Here is a 17,205-nt window from a genome sequence, read left to right on the forward strand (position 1 = left end):
TCATAGTAGCACTGCTGGTCAAAGGAGGAGGGGATATTAGTGTCTAACTGAATGCTGCCAGATTCTTATTATTTGGAAATTAGGTTTTTTCAAAAACATAAAATTATTACTCCTTGGTAACTTTAGGGGGCTGTTTTGTGATATCTTTTTAATTTTATGCATTTTTACATGTTCTTTGGTTTTTATCATGGAAATCAATATCTTATCATTGGCTAAAAGTCTGAACACAACCGAAAAGGAAAAGTTGAAAAACTTATAATATATGTCCTTTATTCTTAGATAGCAAAAGCTAAATCAGTATCTTTAAAGTTTCAGGAATCCATTCATTCATTGTGTTCTGCTTATCCAAGGTTGGGTGTAAAAGGTAACAGGTCTAAAAGGGAGACATCCCTCTCCCCAATGACATTTTAAAGTTTCCTTTAATGGATTTCTAAAGAGTTTCCCAACCAGATAAAATACATGTATATAGTCTCCTCCCAGAGGAACACTTTTCTAATGCTGTATGCTGAATAAAAATCAGAAAATGTAAACAGCAACTCTATCCCCTGCACCGCCATTGTTCCTCATTCTGAGGGAGCTCTCACCAATGTTGATCAATGCACCAAAGAAAATAAAAATAAACCGAAGACAACAATCAACTAATCCCATGAAAGTAGGTAAAGAAATTCTATCCATCCAGTTTCTATACCTGCTTCTTCCATGCAGAGACGTGGAGGTGTCTGTCATGGAGAACATGCAAACTCCATGCAGAAACACCCCAGGCGTTGCAAGGCAACAGTGCTACCAACTGTGCCACCGTGCAGTCCCAGGTAAAGACATTTCTAAATGAATTATTTTGTGTTTAAATGAATGCATAGTGTCTGAGAGTGAATACAAGCATTCCTAAGTTTTTCCTTACAGGTTACAGATTCCAAGTTACAGTTAAATAACATCAGCAGTTAGGTACTGTTGTCGTTGCAAACTTAAGTAAGCATACAATTTGTAGCTTCTGACAGAACTGCTTGTTTCCCCCCTGAAAACAGCTGGTCTCATAGAACATCCTCAGATAAGTTTATCAGCTGAGTGCTTGTTGGACAGTAGTTCCTCTGTGAATAGTCCCCAGAGAGGCCAAACTAGATGTAAAATTAATTAATAGGGCTGGTGCCTATTTCCAGTAATCACTGGGTGAGAGGGAGGGTATACCCAGCTCAGGTTGCCAGCCCATCACAGGCCAATAAGGAGTCAAATCTAATAAATTAGAAAATATAACTAAGAGATGGTTGACTGATGCACACAAAGGTTATGTAAACATAGGCATAACTAAGGAATACTCGGAATTATAAGATTGGGATACCTTGGACAAAAGAGTGAATGCATTTATAATCAGTAAATGAGAGGTGATAAAATACACTGATTGACAAAGCAAAAGAGGAAGGAAAAGACTTGAAATAGCAAGACAGCTGATGACATAAAAAGACTAGAAAAGAGTGACGAAGAGAAATAAATGGATGACAGAACAACACAGCGAAAACTCAGGCATTTTGTGAAGGTTCATGAAAATACTCAACATATTTAACAGGGACCATAGGAAACAGCTGGGAACAAGGTAGAACCTGTTTTTTCAGCTCGCCAGGAGGTCATTTTCTAGGAGCAGTTTCTTGCACATTCCAGGAAAACTAGAATAATGCTGACTTTTTTTCATGAAAGCGGATGAAGCAACCAATTTTGTCCAAGAGTTACCCATCTAGTTGTCGATTTGTGGTGAAGTTGAAGAGTTTGAAGATGATGTTTGTTCTTCATTGTTCTACCCACTTCGTGAAGCATCGAGACACCTCCACAGCATCAAGCTACCCCCATTGTGCTTGACAATTGGGATTCTTAGATTTTAAAGTCTCACGTTGACTCCTCCAAGCATACTTCTTGTCATTGCTGTCTCCTCTGACTATAACACTTATCGACAAAGCGCTATTTAGCTTGAATGTGTGGGTCGCTGCAAATTTCAGTGAAGATTAAGATCTCAATCTGGAACATGGGCTTCGTTTTGGGTCGGCACTTCTCAGTCAGACTTAGTTGTTTCTGATTATTTCTAACCAATTTTCCTCCATCTGAGGGGGACATTTTGGGTCTTCTTCCAGACTGTAGAAATTTAAAGTCACATCTGAATAACCTGCACCTCTCTACAATAATTTGAACCGATGATCTTGGAATCTGTAAAAATTCCCAACTAAATCTGTAATTCTCCTTGTTTGATCTTCACTGGGTTCCTTGGACTTTCCTATTGTTCTTATTATTCTGTTCAATGCAATGAGTGATGAAAAACTTAGTGATAATTTATTTTTATATCAGTGAGATCTGTGAGGGGTTTTGTGAGGGGTATAAATATAGCCACGTTTTTAATCATATTCTTTTAATTTTTGACTCAAGGAGCTTTGCTGTTTTAGTGCTTTTAGAGTTATCAGAGGCCTTCAACACCGCAGATCCTAAAGTTTTGTCATCTTGGTTTAAACATATTGTTAAATATAAAGATATGTCCTGATTCAAGTCACATTTCACAGAACAAAGTTAAGCTTAGAGGTGATCAAGCATTTGCTCTGGCAGCCCCAAGATTGAACCGTGTATGTCCGCACTGTTCACACCACAAAATCATTCAAATCTCTGGAACAAACTCTCTTTTACTCACTGTTTGCTCTATTCTATTTTATTGTTTGTTTGGTGAAATTGTGAAGCACTTTGGCTAACCTTTGTTCTTTGTAAATTGGCTCTATAAATAAATATGATACTGACATTGAAAACAGACCTTGGCCTGTTAACTAAACACATACCTTAACTGTATATTTACTATTTGTATTATAAAACATCTGAAGTAATTTGACTTACATCACTGCTCATCTTGGCCACTTGAAGAGAGTGCAGAGTCGCAGAGTCGCTCATGTTGACCCCAACTGCCTTTTCCTTGTTTTTGATGTAGGATTCTTTGTATTTAATCTAAAACAAATGGTCATCTCACTTAATTCAGTTTATCAATTATTACACTGGATTAACACCACTTGGGTTTTTCTTTTTGTTGCTTAGATGTTGGCACTTTAAATGCGTCTATTTATAAAGGAAAAGAGTTTTTGTCTACTTACATCACTGGCTAGGTCTCTTGAAGCTTTGGCAGCTCTCACACTCAGGTCGTCCACACCCGTTTCACAAGCTTTGGACTTGGTCTTCTCCCACTCTTCTTTGTATTTAATCTAGAATTTGAAAGGATTAACTTGAAAAAAAGAAGAGGTGATGGTACTTTGCATGCAAACAAGTGAGTTGATGCAGACTGGTGTTTGCAAAGCCGAGAACTGAGTAAACTTACATCACTGCACAAAGTTGCGTTGGCTTTGGCCTGCTGGATTTGGGGCAGATCCTGAGAAAAAGTGTACTGGTGCTTCGTCTTTTCATAACCTGCTTTATAATTTAGCTGGGGGTGCACATGAATTATGTGATCACACAACTCTAAAGTCAATTCAGTGCTCATGCATGCAACTTGTTAGTCAGTCCTTAATTAGCGTTTACTTACATTGCTGACCAACTGAGCGTTTTTCTTGGCTAAAACAATCTCAGGTGTGTCTGTCACAGATTTGTACTTGACCTGGTCAATGTGTTGCTTGTAGTTCTTCTGCAGCCATTTTTTATAAATAGTAATATATCAGAAGCAGGAAGTCAGTCTTAATTAACGTTATTTTTCAATGGTTTTCATAGCATGTGTCCTATGTAGTAATAATATGATAAAAGGGTTCCTACAAATTTTCCATTTCAAAATTACATACATTTCCAGACTTAAATGTATTACATTTTCCATGTTTTTCAGGCTTTTTCTTTTTTTTTTCAGTATTTGGAAGAACTTGAGTACTTATACTGGACAGGATTTTACTACAATAAATACATATTTTTGTAAATCACAGTTTATAATCTGTGGTCCATTTCTTTGTTTGTGAAAAATCTCCAATATAGGAGTGTGTTTGTCATCTAAACCAGAGCCAATTAAGAATTACCTTTTCACATAAACAGCCAAATTATCCTTTTCAATTATTGCTTGCCGGTTTATTCTCAGTTGGCAACTCAAACACTCAGATAATCTATGAGTTGGACAAAAACTTAACATAAAGGAAGTCATCTAAATACAAACCACCATAAAAACTGCTTTATCTTTTCACAAATATAGATATTTATCTTTTAGTTAATGGAATAACACATTCAATCTGAAAACTCAAACATTTTTCCAGACTCATATTTCTTGTTAACCGGCTTATCCAGACTTTGAAAGTCAATCAATCAAATTAAAGACTTTTCCAGACTGAACTTGAATTAGTTTGGTAAAACTTACATCCTTCAGTGGGTCCAGCTTCCTTTGGCTTTGGTAGCCTGGTGTGAGAGTGGCTGGGTAGTTATATTCACCCTGCTCCTGATCCTGACCTTGTTTATAAGCAATCTGAAAGAAAAAAAAAATACAATACCAGCATGAAATTAAAGTTAAAAATTCTCTAAGCAAATAACATCTTCATCTTTACAACCAAACAATGCTATCATGTTTCTGCCTTTTGGTTTTTATGCCATACGAACATTCGCAACATAAACAAAATACTACAAAATATCCATTCTTTGCATAAGATAATATAGAATAAGCATTTAAATCTCTAGGTAAGGCTGACTGCCACAGATTTATTTGATCATTAAATGTAAAAACAAATAAAGACATGAGAGCTGCAAGTCAGATACCGCACATAAGCAATGCCCCTAAAAAACGAACGCTAAAGACGATGACCCAAGAATAACATTACTTAATCTCATATTACATTATACAGACGCTTTGTCTGCACTGATGAAGGTGGACTGCTAACGGTGGCTTCAACAGGAGATCAGTCTTGACTTACTCATTTTCCGATTGGTTAAAAAAATATATATATTGAACCAGTTTGCGGCACTCATAGACTCTGAGTCTGTACAGGGCATTTAGCTTTCAGCCTGAGATGCCAGGGAGATCATTCAGTCAGGAAAAATTACAAAACTACATCTGATACCAAGGCAAAAAGTAACTTAGTCTGTCCTTTCGCTTTAGCACACTGTACAATTGCCATTTATGTACAACGTAGCACAGTTAGATTACTAGTGGCACACATTCTTGCAAAATATGCTTAATTTCTTCATGCTTGGACTCATGTAAAAAGCTATTTTTTTTACATTCGCTAACACGTGGCAAAAAAAAAAAAAACACCACATGGCAGCATCTTTAAAGATCTCATGGTTTTTTAAAAGATGAAAGATGGTATGTAATGAAGAATTGTCATTTAATACTCGGTGTAAAACCAACTAACTAAATCATGACTTACGTTACTTGCTAGCTTCCTCGCTTTCATGGCGTGCAAAGTCCTGTTATCAAATCCTGAGTCTTCATAGTGGCCCTTCAGAGCGCTGGTGTACTTTTCTTTGTACTTGTTCTATTGAGATGTAACAAAAAGTTATATCTATATCTATATGTATAATATCTAGGATTCAAATATAGCAACAACTTAGAATCATGTATGTAATATTAATAATGTAGCCTCCATGAAAAAGCATACAAATAAAGATGTTGCGGTCTGTTAATGTGTCAATCTGGTGTTTAGCATTTGTTTTAAGACTTACATCACTGGTGAACTGAGCAATTTTGGCAGCATTTCGAAACTGTGGCGTCTCACAAAAGTTAATGCTGTGGCCTTTGGTGTTCTCCAGGTCTTTCTTATACTCTACCTGCAAAAACAAACATCTAGGATTCAACATTTTCTATCTTTTTCGTCATATTTTTTCAGTTCGATGAACAGCTAAAGACTTTTTTGATGTTGCATGCTAAATATATTTCTGACATGGGTTTAATCTCTTAGAGGTGGTAAAAATAACAATGACTATGAATGGCTCAGTCCGACACGTTTATTAGGGTCAGGACAGATGCTTCTGGATGAGGCAGAAAATAACAAGGTTTGATGGGAAGTCCTATGACCTTGGATGAAAGCTACAGCCTTAAAACACAGGCATGTTAACAATGCTAGAAATGAAGGTTTGGTGGCTTCATGTTTGGAAACTGACACAGTAAACCTGATACTTCACACACCCACACACACAATTACTAACACTTGTATGAGAAGCAGACTCTTTGTTTTTTCCCTCAGGTCTTACTTGCTCACATCATGTGAAAAAACCCGAAACAATATACAGTAAAACAAGCGTGCCAGATGTATGCTTTACTGAACAACCTCACTGACAATCTTGTTAATTTTTCGTGCATTCTTCAAAGTCAGATTGTCGTCATAAGTCAGACTATAGCAGTGTGATGTGCCCTTGATCTTGTTTAGGTCCTTCTTGTATTTTAGCTGCAGAGAGAATGAGAGATGATGCAGCACGTGTTTATCTAAGACCAGGAGAAACCGCACACCTACACCCACACATACATGGTCTAACTGGGTCCCCTGATTGTTGTCCCTCATCTGTTCTGGACAGTTAACGACAAGGCCTGATGATGTATGAGGCCGAAGCTTTCACACTGTGCTCTGATATGTTTTTGGCATAAGCTCACATGGCGACATGAATGACATGAGCTTCCTTTTTTAACAGTTCACATTGCAAATGTTCAGACAAGACCTTGAAGCATCCAGACAAACTATGCATTGTTTTGTTTGTCTAAAGATGGCTCATGAATGCCAGTCTCACTTTATGTTGCTCCAAAATGTCTCCAGCTTTTACAATAATCATGGGTTACAGGCTTTCAGGTTGATACTCACATCACTAGCAATTTCCTGAGCCTTCTTAGCAAGATGATAACTGGGGGTGATCATGGCAGGGAAACTTCCTTTACCTCGTTGCTGCTCATATTCTTCAGTGTAGGCAATCTGCAAATAAAACATTTCCTTAATTTGGTCCACTTGCAACTTGGGTAAATGTCATTATTATTTTAGAACCAGAAAACATCAAGATGGTCAAAGACTGAAAAACAAACCACAGCTCTTCCATTTTTCTTAAGCAGATGAGTTATTTTAAAATGCACTTTTTTAACGCAAAAAGATCCTTCGGGGCCGTGCCTCTCTGAAATTGAAATGCACTACCATTCATGGATGATGATAGTATCATCTGGACCCATAAAGCGCAATTGACTACTGTTGAAATTAGAAAATTGATTGTCTGATCCTGCTATAGAGAAAAAATGGATGAGATTTGTGAAAGTTAAGAGTGCAGACTTCTTCCACCAAAAATAGTCTTTCCATTTGAAACCCTTTTGGCCCATGGATTCTGAAACAATTGGCTTCAACACAGAGAACAATCTGAAGCTAACTGGACACAACCTTGTTTGTGCCAATGGCGATAACAGAGAGCTCTAGAGGAGGGAGGAGCTGGATCATCATTTATTAATAAAATATAACAAATATAAAATAAAGCAATAACTATTAGCAGCTGAAAGTGAGACTTTCACTGCACGACTCACAAATATAACATTAGGTGGTTAAAACGGGCAGAAATGACAATGTCTACCTGAACGGTCCCAAATTAAGATTTGCAATTAACAATTTTTGGCCCAAACAGTTTTTGCCAATTACTCGCAGAATTGTCTTGTGAGTGTTTTTAAATCCCTGGGTAGGGGTCTCCAAATTACTTAACACAGACAACATTTATCTTGATTTCCTCGTCTTCACTGAACAAATCTTTCCATAAATCTTCACCTTATGAACTTACATTGGAGCTGGAGACTTTGCTATTGCTACTTTTGTCTTGGATGGCCATTGTGTTTTGCATTGAGTCCAGTTGAGTGAAGGTAATGCTATAAATGTACAGTATATGCCCTTAAACTAAAATTATTTCAAAGACTTTCCAGAAATTTTCAGCTTGTTGAATTCAGTTGCACATAGACTTTCAAACATAGCAAACAAATGCTTTCAAATAGCTAATATTTGTTTGTCTTGGATTTTTTATATAGATTTAAGTATCAGATCTAAACAGAGCGAGTAATGTTCATACCTGGCTGAAGTTTTCTGCATTTTCTCTTGCATGAACCAACTCAGCGACTGCTGCTTCAGCGCTGGCTTTACCCTTTATCTCTTGCTCGTACATCTGTCGATACTTAATCTGGTGCAATGTGACGTGATCAGTTAATAATCAACATTCTGTTACAGTGTTTTGAAGTTGTTTTCGTTTCGCCACTTACATCACTGGCCTGTTCTGTGGCCCTCTTTGAAACCTTGTATCCAGGAGTAAGATGTGCAGGAAAACTGCCTTTCCCCCTCTGTTGATCATATTCCTCTGTGTATGCATACTGCAGGGGGAAAAAACAGCATTTTGGCTTTATTTCTCTGATCTAACTGAAGATGATCATATTCTGGTAAAATGGTCCAATTAAAAGCTTACATCGCTAACAATCTGTGCCTGTTTCTTGGCCAGAAGCACCTCTGGAGGATCAACAAATGTTGTGTACTTTGAAAGTCTTTCCTCGTGCCCTTTTTTATATTCCAACTAGAAAATCAAGAGAATCATCACATTATTTTACCACCCTGTATTTTTCTTAGTGTCTCTTCACACAGTTGTATCAGATCTACACAAACAGATCATTTCAACTTACATTACTGGCCAAAGTACTGGCATTCTTTGCAGCTTGATAACCTGGTGTGATCATTGCGGGGAAGCTGCCTTTTCCTTTTGACTGTTCATATTCTTCTTTATATTTTACCTACAACAAGAACACAAAAATAAGCACCGGGAATCGTGATAATTATAACAGCTTTTGCCTACTTAAATAATATATATTTTCATGCCTATCTAAAGGTAAATAATTGAAACACATACATCACTGATGGTCTTCTGTGCCTCAGACATCGTCACCATCTCCTGGCTGGTCACCATCCCTGAATACCAGGTCTGCTGCTGCGAGAACTCAGATTGAGACTGAAAGGCCTGTTTAAAATATAAAAAATAATTTAGATCCGGTGATTTTTTTTTTATTATGCAACTTTAGCATCTTCTTAAATCGGAATACAGTGAAACTGATCAATTCTTGCCTCATTTGCATATTGTGGGACCTCTTTTCAAGGCTTTTTTTCATTTTTATTTAAGTAATTTTATTTGAAAGTCTACTATTTCTAGTGCTTCCCAAATTTTTCTACTTTACCCCAGCTTTCAGTTAAGTAGGCAAGCATTGGTAGTAACTATATAGGCATAATGGCCACACAAACAGCATCAACCACCAACCTATTGTGTCTTATCCATTTGCAAGTAATGTTTTTTTTAATCTTTTTATAGCATAAATATTGTATTTAGGCTACTTTATTAAAATGTATATGTTTTCACTGTAACCATTTTTGCCATTTAGTTTAGCTTCTGATAAAGATTCTAAGAGTAAGAGCCTACCTTGGTAATTTTCAACCCTCATTTAGGTCCTGGCTCCAACTTTGGCGACTGCTTTACTAAAACTAAGAGCTTTAACATATATAACAAACATTGTAACTTTTGCCAAATTCAGAAACTTAATTTTCTGTTTAGTTTTTGTCTTTGCTAGCCCCATTTATGGAAAGTATAATTTCCTCTTGTAAGGCAGATGACTGGTTTACAAAACAGCTACTTTTTCAGACAAGTCTAGCAGACCTCCGAGCAGTCTGAATATAAATGAAAATGTAAATGTGTTTCAGTGTAAATATAGGACTCAACATAGGGACAAAAGCCTGGACTTTACAGTCTGAGTGTAGTCAGCTCAGAGATTGTCTTCTATGGGAAGAAATTTAAAATGGTTTTATAATTTAGCTTTTTACATTTTTATAGGACCAAATCTCAATGCGCAAAGGATAAATAATCCAACAACCCTGACCTTTTTAATACTGATTATATAGATTATATTTGAGTATAAGACATGAAATAACTATGAACAGTCATTTAAAACAAAATGGATGAAAGGTTAAAATGTTTGCATCAAAATGTTGATTAAATAAAGGATCAAACCCCAAAAGGTTTAGCTAATATAAATAATCATCCACATTTTTGTTAAAACTCCCTTTGACTTGGATGTACTGGCCAGTTGCTCTCTGGGGAGCTCACCTGGCTGACCGTCTGACTGGCTAGGTGAGCCTTCTGCAACTCCATGGATGTCATGTCACAGTGGAAGCTGGGCATAAAGGGTTCGCCATCTTCACGATACTTCAGCTACAAATGGCACAGTGATAAGCGTTAAGCCAAAGCAAGCAAACATTTAAAAACACAGACACAGCATCCCTTTTATTAGCTGGAAGCATCTAATCAACGGCCTTGGCTGGTTTAACAGTATCAGCCAACATAGTGGTGGATGCATCATGCTGTGGGGATGTTGTTCATCAACAGGGAGTTTTTCAGAGTTGATTGGAAGATGGCTGGAGCTAAATACAGGGCAATATTGGAAAAAAAATCTGTTAGAAGTTGTGAAACATTCCGACAAGGAGACTCTAAACACAGTGCTTTTAGATCCAAATATATTCAGCTTCTTGAATGACTCTGTCAAAGCACATTCCTAAATGCAATTGAGAATTAGAGGCATAACTTAAATAAATGAAATACACACATGTTCTCCGTCTCATTTGGCCGAGCTTGAGCTGTTTTGCAAACAATTGGAAAAGATATTCAGACTCTAGCTGTGCAAAGCTGGTAGAGAGATACCCCAAGGTGAGTGCAGCTAACGAAAGCTAAAGGTCAACTCAGTGTGGCTGAATATAAATGTACACCACACCTTTCAAAAGATCTGATAAATAATGGATCCTCCTCATTCCACTTCATAATCATACACTACTTTCTGTTGGTCTGTCACTTAAAATCCAAATAAAATACACTGACGATTGAGGGTATAACATGAATACGTGTAAAGCTTTAAGGCCTTCAGAATAATCAAGTCACTTCTAGTGACTTTTTACTCAAAAACACCAATCCAGTATCACTTTATTGATTTAAAAGAGTTAATTAATGGCTGAGCAGGTAAGAAAAGAATTCACGTTAAAATTATTTGGCATTTAAGTTGAAATTCAAAGATAAGACAAGATTATGTTTCATTTAAGTAAAGTTGATGTGTGTTAATCTTAAAAGGTCAGACGTTTGGTACATTAAAATAGCTACTTTTACCCTTACCTGTCTATATCTAGAGTCAGAGTAACAATTAAAACACTTAAAATAACTTGGTCACAGAATTGTTGAGAGTGACATTATGAATCTGAAATTAAAAATAAATTTTTACACATCTTTACCAGTGCTTCCATTAATTGTGGTGCTTACTGTAGCATCCATCAGTGTCCCTCTATTATTATGTTGTTAAGAGAACCTAAGCTCTTGATAAAAATACAGCAGAAGTGTGCTGTTATTAATAACTGGCATGTTCCAATCAAAATGAAATCGGACCTGCCATGAAAGATCCAAAATAAAACCCCTATCCTGTCATGTTTGATATTTATCCTTTAGCAGTAAACATGTCCTAAACTAATATTAGAACTGCTGTATTGCAAAGGACAAGAGACAGGGCTGCTGATAGAGTCTATTTCACTTTGTAGAAGTTCACAGAATGAGGTATATCTATGTTAAAAACTTGCTAATAACTAATAAATTTGGAAAATTACCACATTTACTTTATTCAGAGGGTCCATTAACATATTCTGATATAACTTTTGAGGTACATGCACATATATATGCGTGTGTGTGTGTGCATATATCACATCTCTCTCCTGCCTTACGGCAACAGCTAATACGCTTGCTTGCCCATTGCAAATATAAGTTTGGGAGGGTTGCTTGAACCTGTAGACACAGACACACTCAGACTGACAGAAACAGGTGGCCTTGCAGAGGGAAGGCAGGGATGAAAGGCTGTTTTTACTGATGTATATTTTTAGCCACTTGAGGCATAAAGTGGCCCAAGCCGAGGGAGGCCTCAGTCTTGCCTCTGTCAGAGATACAGAAATAACCGGAGGGCACACTTCTCATACCAAACCCCTGGTGTCACCTAGAACTTAGTGCCGCTGTCCGCCTTTATCCTTTCCAGCCATTTTCGATCATACAGAAAGGGATATACTTGTTTGGAATCAGGCTGCTAGTTTTTTAATGTTATATTTTGGAGTTAAAAGTATCTTAAATCATACGTGAGGTTGCTATTTTTTAAAAGGCAGTAATTACAACATTTTAAGTTATGAATCTTAAATACCACAACACTAAATAAGAATAATATACATAAAAGTCTATTTTGATTAAATAGTGTGTATGAGTCATCCCTAAAATAGACCCCGTCGTGACAAATCATGACAATACTTCACTTGTGGCATTGCACAATGGCTTATGTCACCTGTCAACAATAGATACCGAGACAGAAGAAGGGCAGAGTTTCTGGAATTAAATGTATGCTGCAAGATGACGTGATCGCATACCTCACTGCTAGACTTGCGTGGCTTCTTTGCATTGATGTTGATGGGGGTCTTGTAAACACTCGTGAATGTGTTGTTTCTTGGATTGTGCCTGGAAAGCATGAGATAGAAAATGCGGACCTTATTCCCACTTAGAGGGGTAATAGCACAAGTGAGAATAATGGTACCAATCCAGTTTATTTTACTGACATGTCAGAACTTCTGCTTTAAAAATGAGACTCATATTACATAGAGAGATATATTTATTGATCTGCTTTTAACTAATATAGCACTTACACAGAGCAATACGGCCTCTTCTTGTGGCTAACAAAGTTATTAGGAGTGAGGACCATTTTGCAGACATCGCAATGAAAACACGCCTTGTGCCAGTTCTGGCAAAACAAGAAACAAATCACATTAAACGGTTCTGTGGAAAGATGAGTTAAATTGGATATATAAACTAAAGAAAAAAATTGTTTCACAAGTTTGGGCAGATAATTTCAAACACAGTCATTGTAAAAAGAAAGAATATTAATGTAAACATGATCTGATTGTTACAAAACTTGGAAATTATATGAAGCCAACAGCAAATTTAGAAAAACCATGTGCCACAAATTCCAGCATCATTATTTATTAAACAAAGAGGTAATCAAAATAAAAAAATGTGTATGTGAAAAATTAACTACAGACCAAAAGAAACCCATACATTCATTAAAAACCCATAAAACATATAATATTGAATTTGTTACATTGGCTGCATTACAGAAAGTATTTTTGATGGGTTTACTGACTTGTTTTTTAGTGTGTGCCTTTTTTGCATTAAAATATTTTTTTCTTAATGTCAACCAACACCAGTTGCTAAGGAAGCTCTTTTTAGCTAAAATATTCAGTCATTCAGAGTATGTGATATTTGGATACTATAGCAACTGCTGGATTGAAAATAACCCAATTTGGGTAATTTTACTAATGCAGTCCTGGAAGAAATATGGTCCAATTCAGCCCTAGGTTCCTTTAACACAACAGGATTTTTAGGGGCTTGATCCAGGATACTGGGTGAGGTTTTCAACCAGAATAAACAGCTTAAAGTGACTCATGTCTAATATTGAGACAACCAAATAGTGTGATACCAATAACCCATAATCTGGGTGACAACAAGCAACATTTGGGTTGATAAAAAAAGACAAAAATTTGACATTATGGACAAAAATTGAATTTGGAAAATGAATCATATTTTTACTTTGTTCAGTGGATTTTTGGTCATAACTGACATTTAATTAATTCTTATAATAATAATATTAATAATAATACAGCTAAAACAAATAATAATGTTGAAACACGATTGCTAGAAAACAAAGTAGAAATAAATCTGTATTTTTGCCCTTCTTATACTGACTTTATAGCAAATTAATTAATCAGTGTGAATATTGGGAACTAGCACCAGTTCATGCTAACTACTTAGCAGCTAAAAGGCTAATGGTAAATTGATTGGATTTATATAGCCCTTCTCAGTCATACCAACTGGTCAAAACACTTTACACTAGAGCTACATTCATCCAATCGCACATTCATACATAGATTATCAGATTGGTAGGCAATCTTGGGGTTAAGTGCCCTACCCAGGTGCACAACGACATGTGGCAGGAGGATGCTGGATTCGAGCCGACAACTTTAATATTGCAAGACGACTACTCTTCCCACTGAGCCTCAGTCACCCCACCACAGCTGTTAATAAAAGATCAAACTTAACAAATTATATTACTGTAAAAACAAAAAAATGCAAAAAACAATAAAGGTAAATTAAATTGAAAAAATGAAGTTGTATTGCTTGCCTGCACCCACTTGTTTCCCTATTACTTGGTCAAAGTATCAATGTTCAGTGGTGCTAGCACTAGCTTGCACTAACTACTTCGCAAGTAAAAGGCTGATTTTGGCTTAAGTAAAATTCTAGACAAAACTCACAAACATTAACATTAGAGTATAGCATATTTTTAACTCTAACATTTTGTGTTTCACATATAGCTATCAGGTTCTTGTGTAGTTCAAAATGGCGGTCTGAATAATGATCAGGCTCCTTTTAGTCTCTTCACTAATTCAACAAACTGGGCCACATTTTTTGACCAAATGTTTGGTTAAAAGCACCCGATTTCTGCCCCAGCGGCATAAAATCCAGAACCTGAATAGTAGTAATGACTCATCCATTTGTTTGTATACTGTATTTAGGTTGGAAAACAGTTAAATATCAAAGAAACACTTGGCAAATAAATTAAGAGACATCGTTCTCGGTGGGAATTATTTGCAGTTTTTTTTTGTATGTTATTATAGATTAACAGTCAGGCGATACATTCCAGAAAATGCATCTATTCCCCCATCAAATCCTGTTTGGCAACTGTTGCTTAAATGTATGTCAAATAAGCTGCTATATATATATAATTCATATATAACTTGCTATTTACACAATATTATGTTTTTCTTATATGTTACATCTTATGTTATTAAAGCTAATATTAACCACATTTTATATCATTGCTAGTTCAATTTGAAGAGCTTAAGGTTTGTCTCCTTGAGGAAACTTGTATAATATGAGCTACAACAACATTTGATTTCCCTTTGGGATTAATAAAGTATTTTTGAATTGAACTGAATTGAATTAATAGCTCTGTAATAACTATGTTGTAAACAAAAAGTTATGAAATCATACACGTTTTACAAAAGTTTACATTACCTGATCGATGCAGTTGATCTTTTCTGCTGGGTAGACCACGAACCCACACCTGGCGCAGGACTGCATGATGAGCTATTAGTCTATCCTCTGGTAAAACTGTCAACAAACACAAAATGTTGCTGTAATGCAGGAGTAAGGCTTGCAGACAGGCACCAGTACAGGCTTGGACCAGAGACGGACTCCCCCACAGTTGATTCCTGTGTCTTTGTTAGTGGCAAACTTAGCTTTAAGACTGTGTAGCTCTCAGAGGGTCTCTTACTTAAAGCCATGACCCATGGATGATCACCCCTCCAGCCCCTCCTCAGTGGCCCCCATGCTCCAGGACTGCCTGGGTCCAGCTGTCTATTAGTGGAGAGAGGCTCACACAGTATCCACGTGTCTCTGCATCAGAGTAATGATCTCAAGTAGGACAGCTAGTTCAATTTTTGGCATCCCGTCATGATCTACGCATCTCATAAATGCTTAATTCCCTACGTAATAGTTTTATTTTCTTTAACTAAGCTTTATAAGCTAATAACATTTGGAAACACAAAGGAACAGCCATTGTCCTTCAGTTAAATCTAATGAACTTACAAGAAGAAGAAAAATATACACTGCCGTGGAGCAACAACTGCCCTCAAGTGTCTGTAATAGGGAACCAGTCTTCTGCATTGCTCTGAAGACATTCTGGCCCACTCTTCTTTGCAGATTTGTTTAATTCAGCAACACTGGACGTCTTTCGGGCATGAACGAGTTGTTTAAGGGTAGCTACAACATCTAAAAAGGTTTTAAGACCAGGCTTTGACTCAGCTACTCCATGTACAACCTCTAGTTTGTTTTAAGATCATTGTCCTGCTGCATAATACCTATGAGCTCAAGGTCGAACTGGTGGCCATTTTTCTTCAGGATTTTCTGTTAGAGGCTCTAATTTATGGTTCTATCAATTACAGCAAGTCGCTCAGGTCCTGAAAAAGCAAAGCAGCCCCAGACCATCACACCACCATTGTTGACTGTTGGTATGGTGTTTTTTAATGCTGGGTCAGTTTTACGCCAGATGCAACTGGAGGCACTGTTTGAAAAAGTTCCACTTTTCCTTGTTATTCCACATGACATTTTCCCAAAGTCTTGGGGATCATTAAGACGTTTTTGGAAAATGTGAAATGGGCCTTTGTGTTGTCTGTGGCCTGCTGTGCTTTAAATATAGTGCTTTAAAAATTGTTCTTGTTGATGTGTTCCTGGGTATAATTTTGGTAGCCCAGCCACTCTTGGGAAAATTCACCACCAGTCCATGTTTTCATTCATTTGTTGATACTGGCTTTCTTTTTTTTTTATTGAAATTAAATGGTGGCAGATCCAAATCAGATAAAGGAAGGGCGCCTTTGAGAAATATATATGTTTTTCATAATTCCCAATTTTCTTCAAATTTAGTTTTCTGTAGCCTTATAGAGAAAGTAATTCTTTCCATTACAAATATATCTTAAATAATATCAAACCAGTCCTTGAATGGATGGACTGCCTGGCTTAAGCCATTTCTTAGTGATTGCCTTTCTGGCTGCCATACTCAGTATCTCAAATAAGTATTTAGTTTTTATGTTTATTGACGTTGAGTGTGACATCCCAAAGAGCAACTCATCCCAGCTAAAAAATGTTCTTGAGGCAAATACCATTCTCAGTTCTGTGCATATATTTTGCCAAATTGTTCATTTATTGATAATGGCTTTCACTGTGGTTCGTTGGTGAATTTCTTTATTTTTTCCGTTGGTGCTTTTTGAGCTCTTTCGGCCTACTTAATGCCGTCAGACAAATTGTATTTAAGTGTTTTCCTGATTGAACAGGTCGGGCAGCAATCAGGCCTGGGTCTGGTAAGTAAAATTATCCTCACATATGTAACTTTAGGGCCAGGTTGGTTTCTTCTTTATAGTTTTTAAAGTTTTCTTTCCTTTCATAAAGGCAAACTTCATTTGATAACTGCTTTTTGTTTTTGCATGGGGTATGGCTGCTGGATATTAAAATGTATTTAATCTGAAACATTTAAGAGTGACAAAAAAAGATAAAACAAATAAATCTGCAAAAGGGGCAAATACTTTTAGCATCTTTATGATGAGTCTTTATGATGCATCAATAAGTTTCTATAAC

General features: G+C 36.6%; 1 protein-coding gene across 2 annotated transcripts in view; it reads right to left on the reverse strand.

Annotated features, from left to right (window-relative positions):
- The window catches only part of LOC124874668 (nebulin-related anchoring protein), a 29,749-nt gene extending 14,416 nt beyond the window's left edge, over positions 1 to 15,333 (reverse strand). Inside the window, exons 1-17 of one of the 2 annotated variants that reach the window (XM_047376124.1) lie at positions 15,091 to 15,333; positions 12,666 to 12,760; positions 12,393 to 12,480; positions 10,060 to 10,164; positions 8,818 to 8,925; positions 8,594 to 8,701; positions 8,383 to 8,487; positions 8,183 to 8,290; positions 7,996 to 8,103; positions 6,768 to 6,875; positions 5,638 to 5,742; positions 5,343 to 5,450; positions 4,340 to 4,444; positions 3,533 to 3,631; positions 3,329 to 3,433; positions 3,108 to 3,215; positions 2,857 to 2,964 (exon numbers count right to left, since the gene is read on the reverse strand). In XM_047376124.1, coding sequence (XP_047232080.1) covers positions 2,857 to 2,964; positions 3,108 to 3,215; positions 3,329 to 3,433; positions 3,533 to 3,631; positions 4,340 to 4,444; positions 5,343 to 5,450; positions 5,638 to 5,742; positions 6,768 to 6,875; positions 7,996 to 8,103; positions 8,183 to 8,290; positions 8,383 to 8,487; positions 8,594 to 8,701; positions 8,818 to 8,925; positions 10,060 to 10,164; positions 12,393 to 12,480; positions 12,666 to 12,760; positions 15,091 to 15,156 — 1,737 coding nt within the window. In that variant the 5' untranslated portion in view covers positions 15,157 to 15,333. The remainder of the gene's footprint in view (positions 1 to 2,856; positions 2,965 to 3,107; positions 3,216 to 3,328; positions 3,434 to 3,532; positions 3,632 to 4,339; positions 4,445 to 5,342; positions 5,451 to 5,637; positions 5,743 to 6,767; positions 6,876 to 7,995; positions 8,104 to 8,182; positions 8,291 to 8,382; positions 8,488 to 8,593; positions 8,702 to 8,817; positions 8,926 to 10,059; positions 10,165 to 12,392; positions 12,481 to 12,665; positions 12,761 to 15,090) is intronic. The other variant, XM_047376125.1, reaches the window with a different exon arrangement.
- Positions 15,334 to 17,205: the final 1,872 nt, after the last annotated feature.

Source organism: Girardinichthys multiradiatus, chromosome 10 (assembly GCF_021462225.1).
Source record: "Girardinichthys multiradiatus isolate DD_20200921_A chromosome 10, DD_fGirMul_XY1, whole genome shotgun sequence".
NCBI classification, from domain to species: domain Eukaryota; kingdom Metazoa; phylum Chordata; class Actinopteri; order Cyprinodontiformes; family Goodeidae; genus Girardinichthys; species Girardinichthys multiradiatus.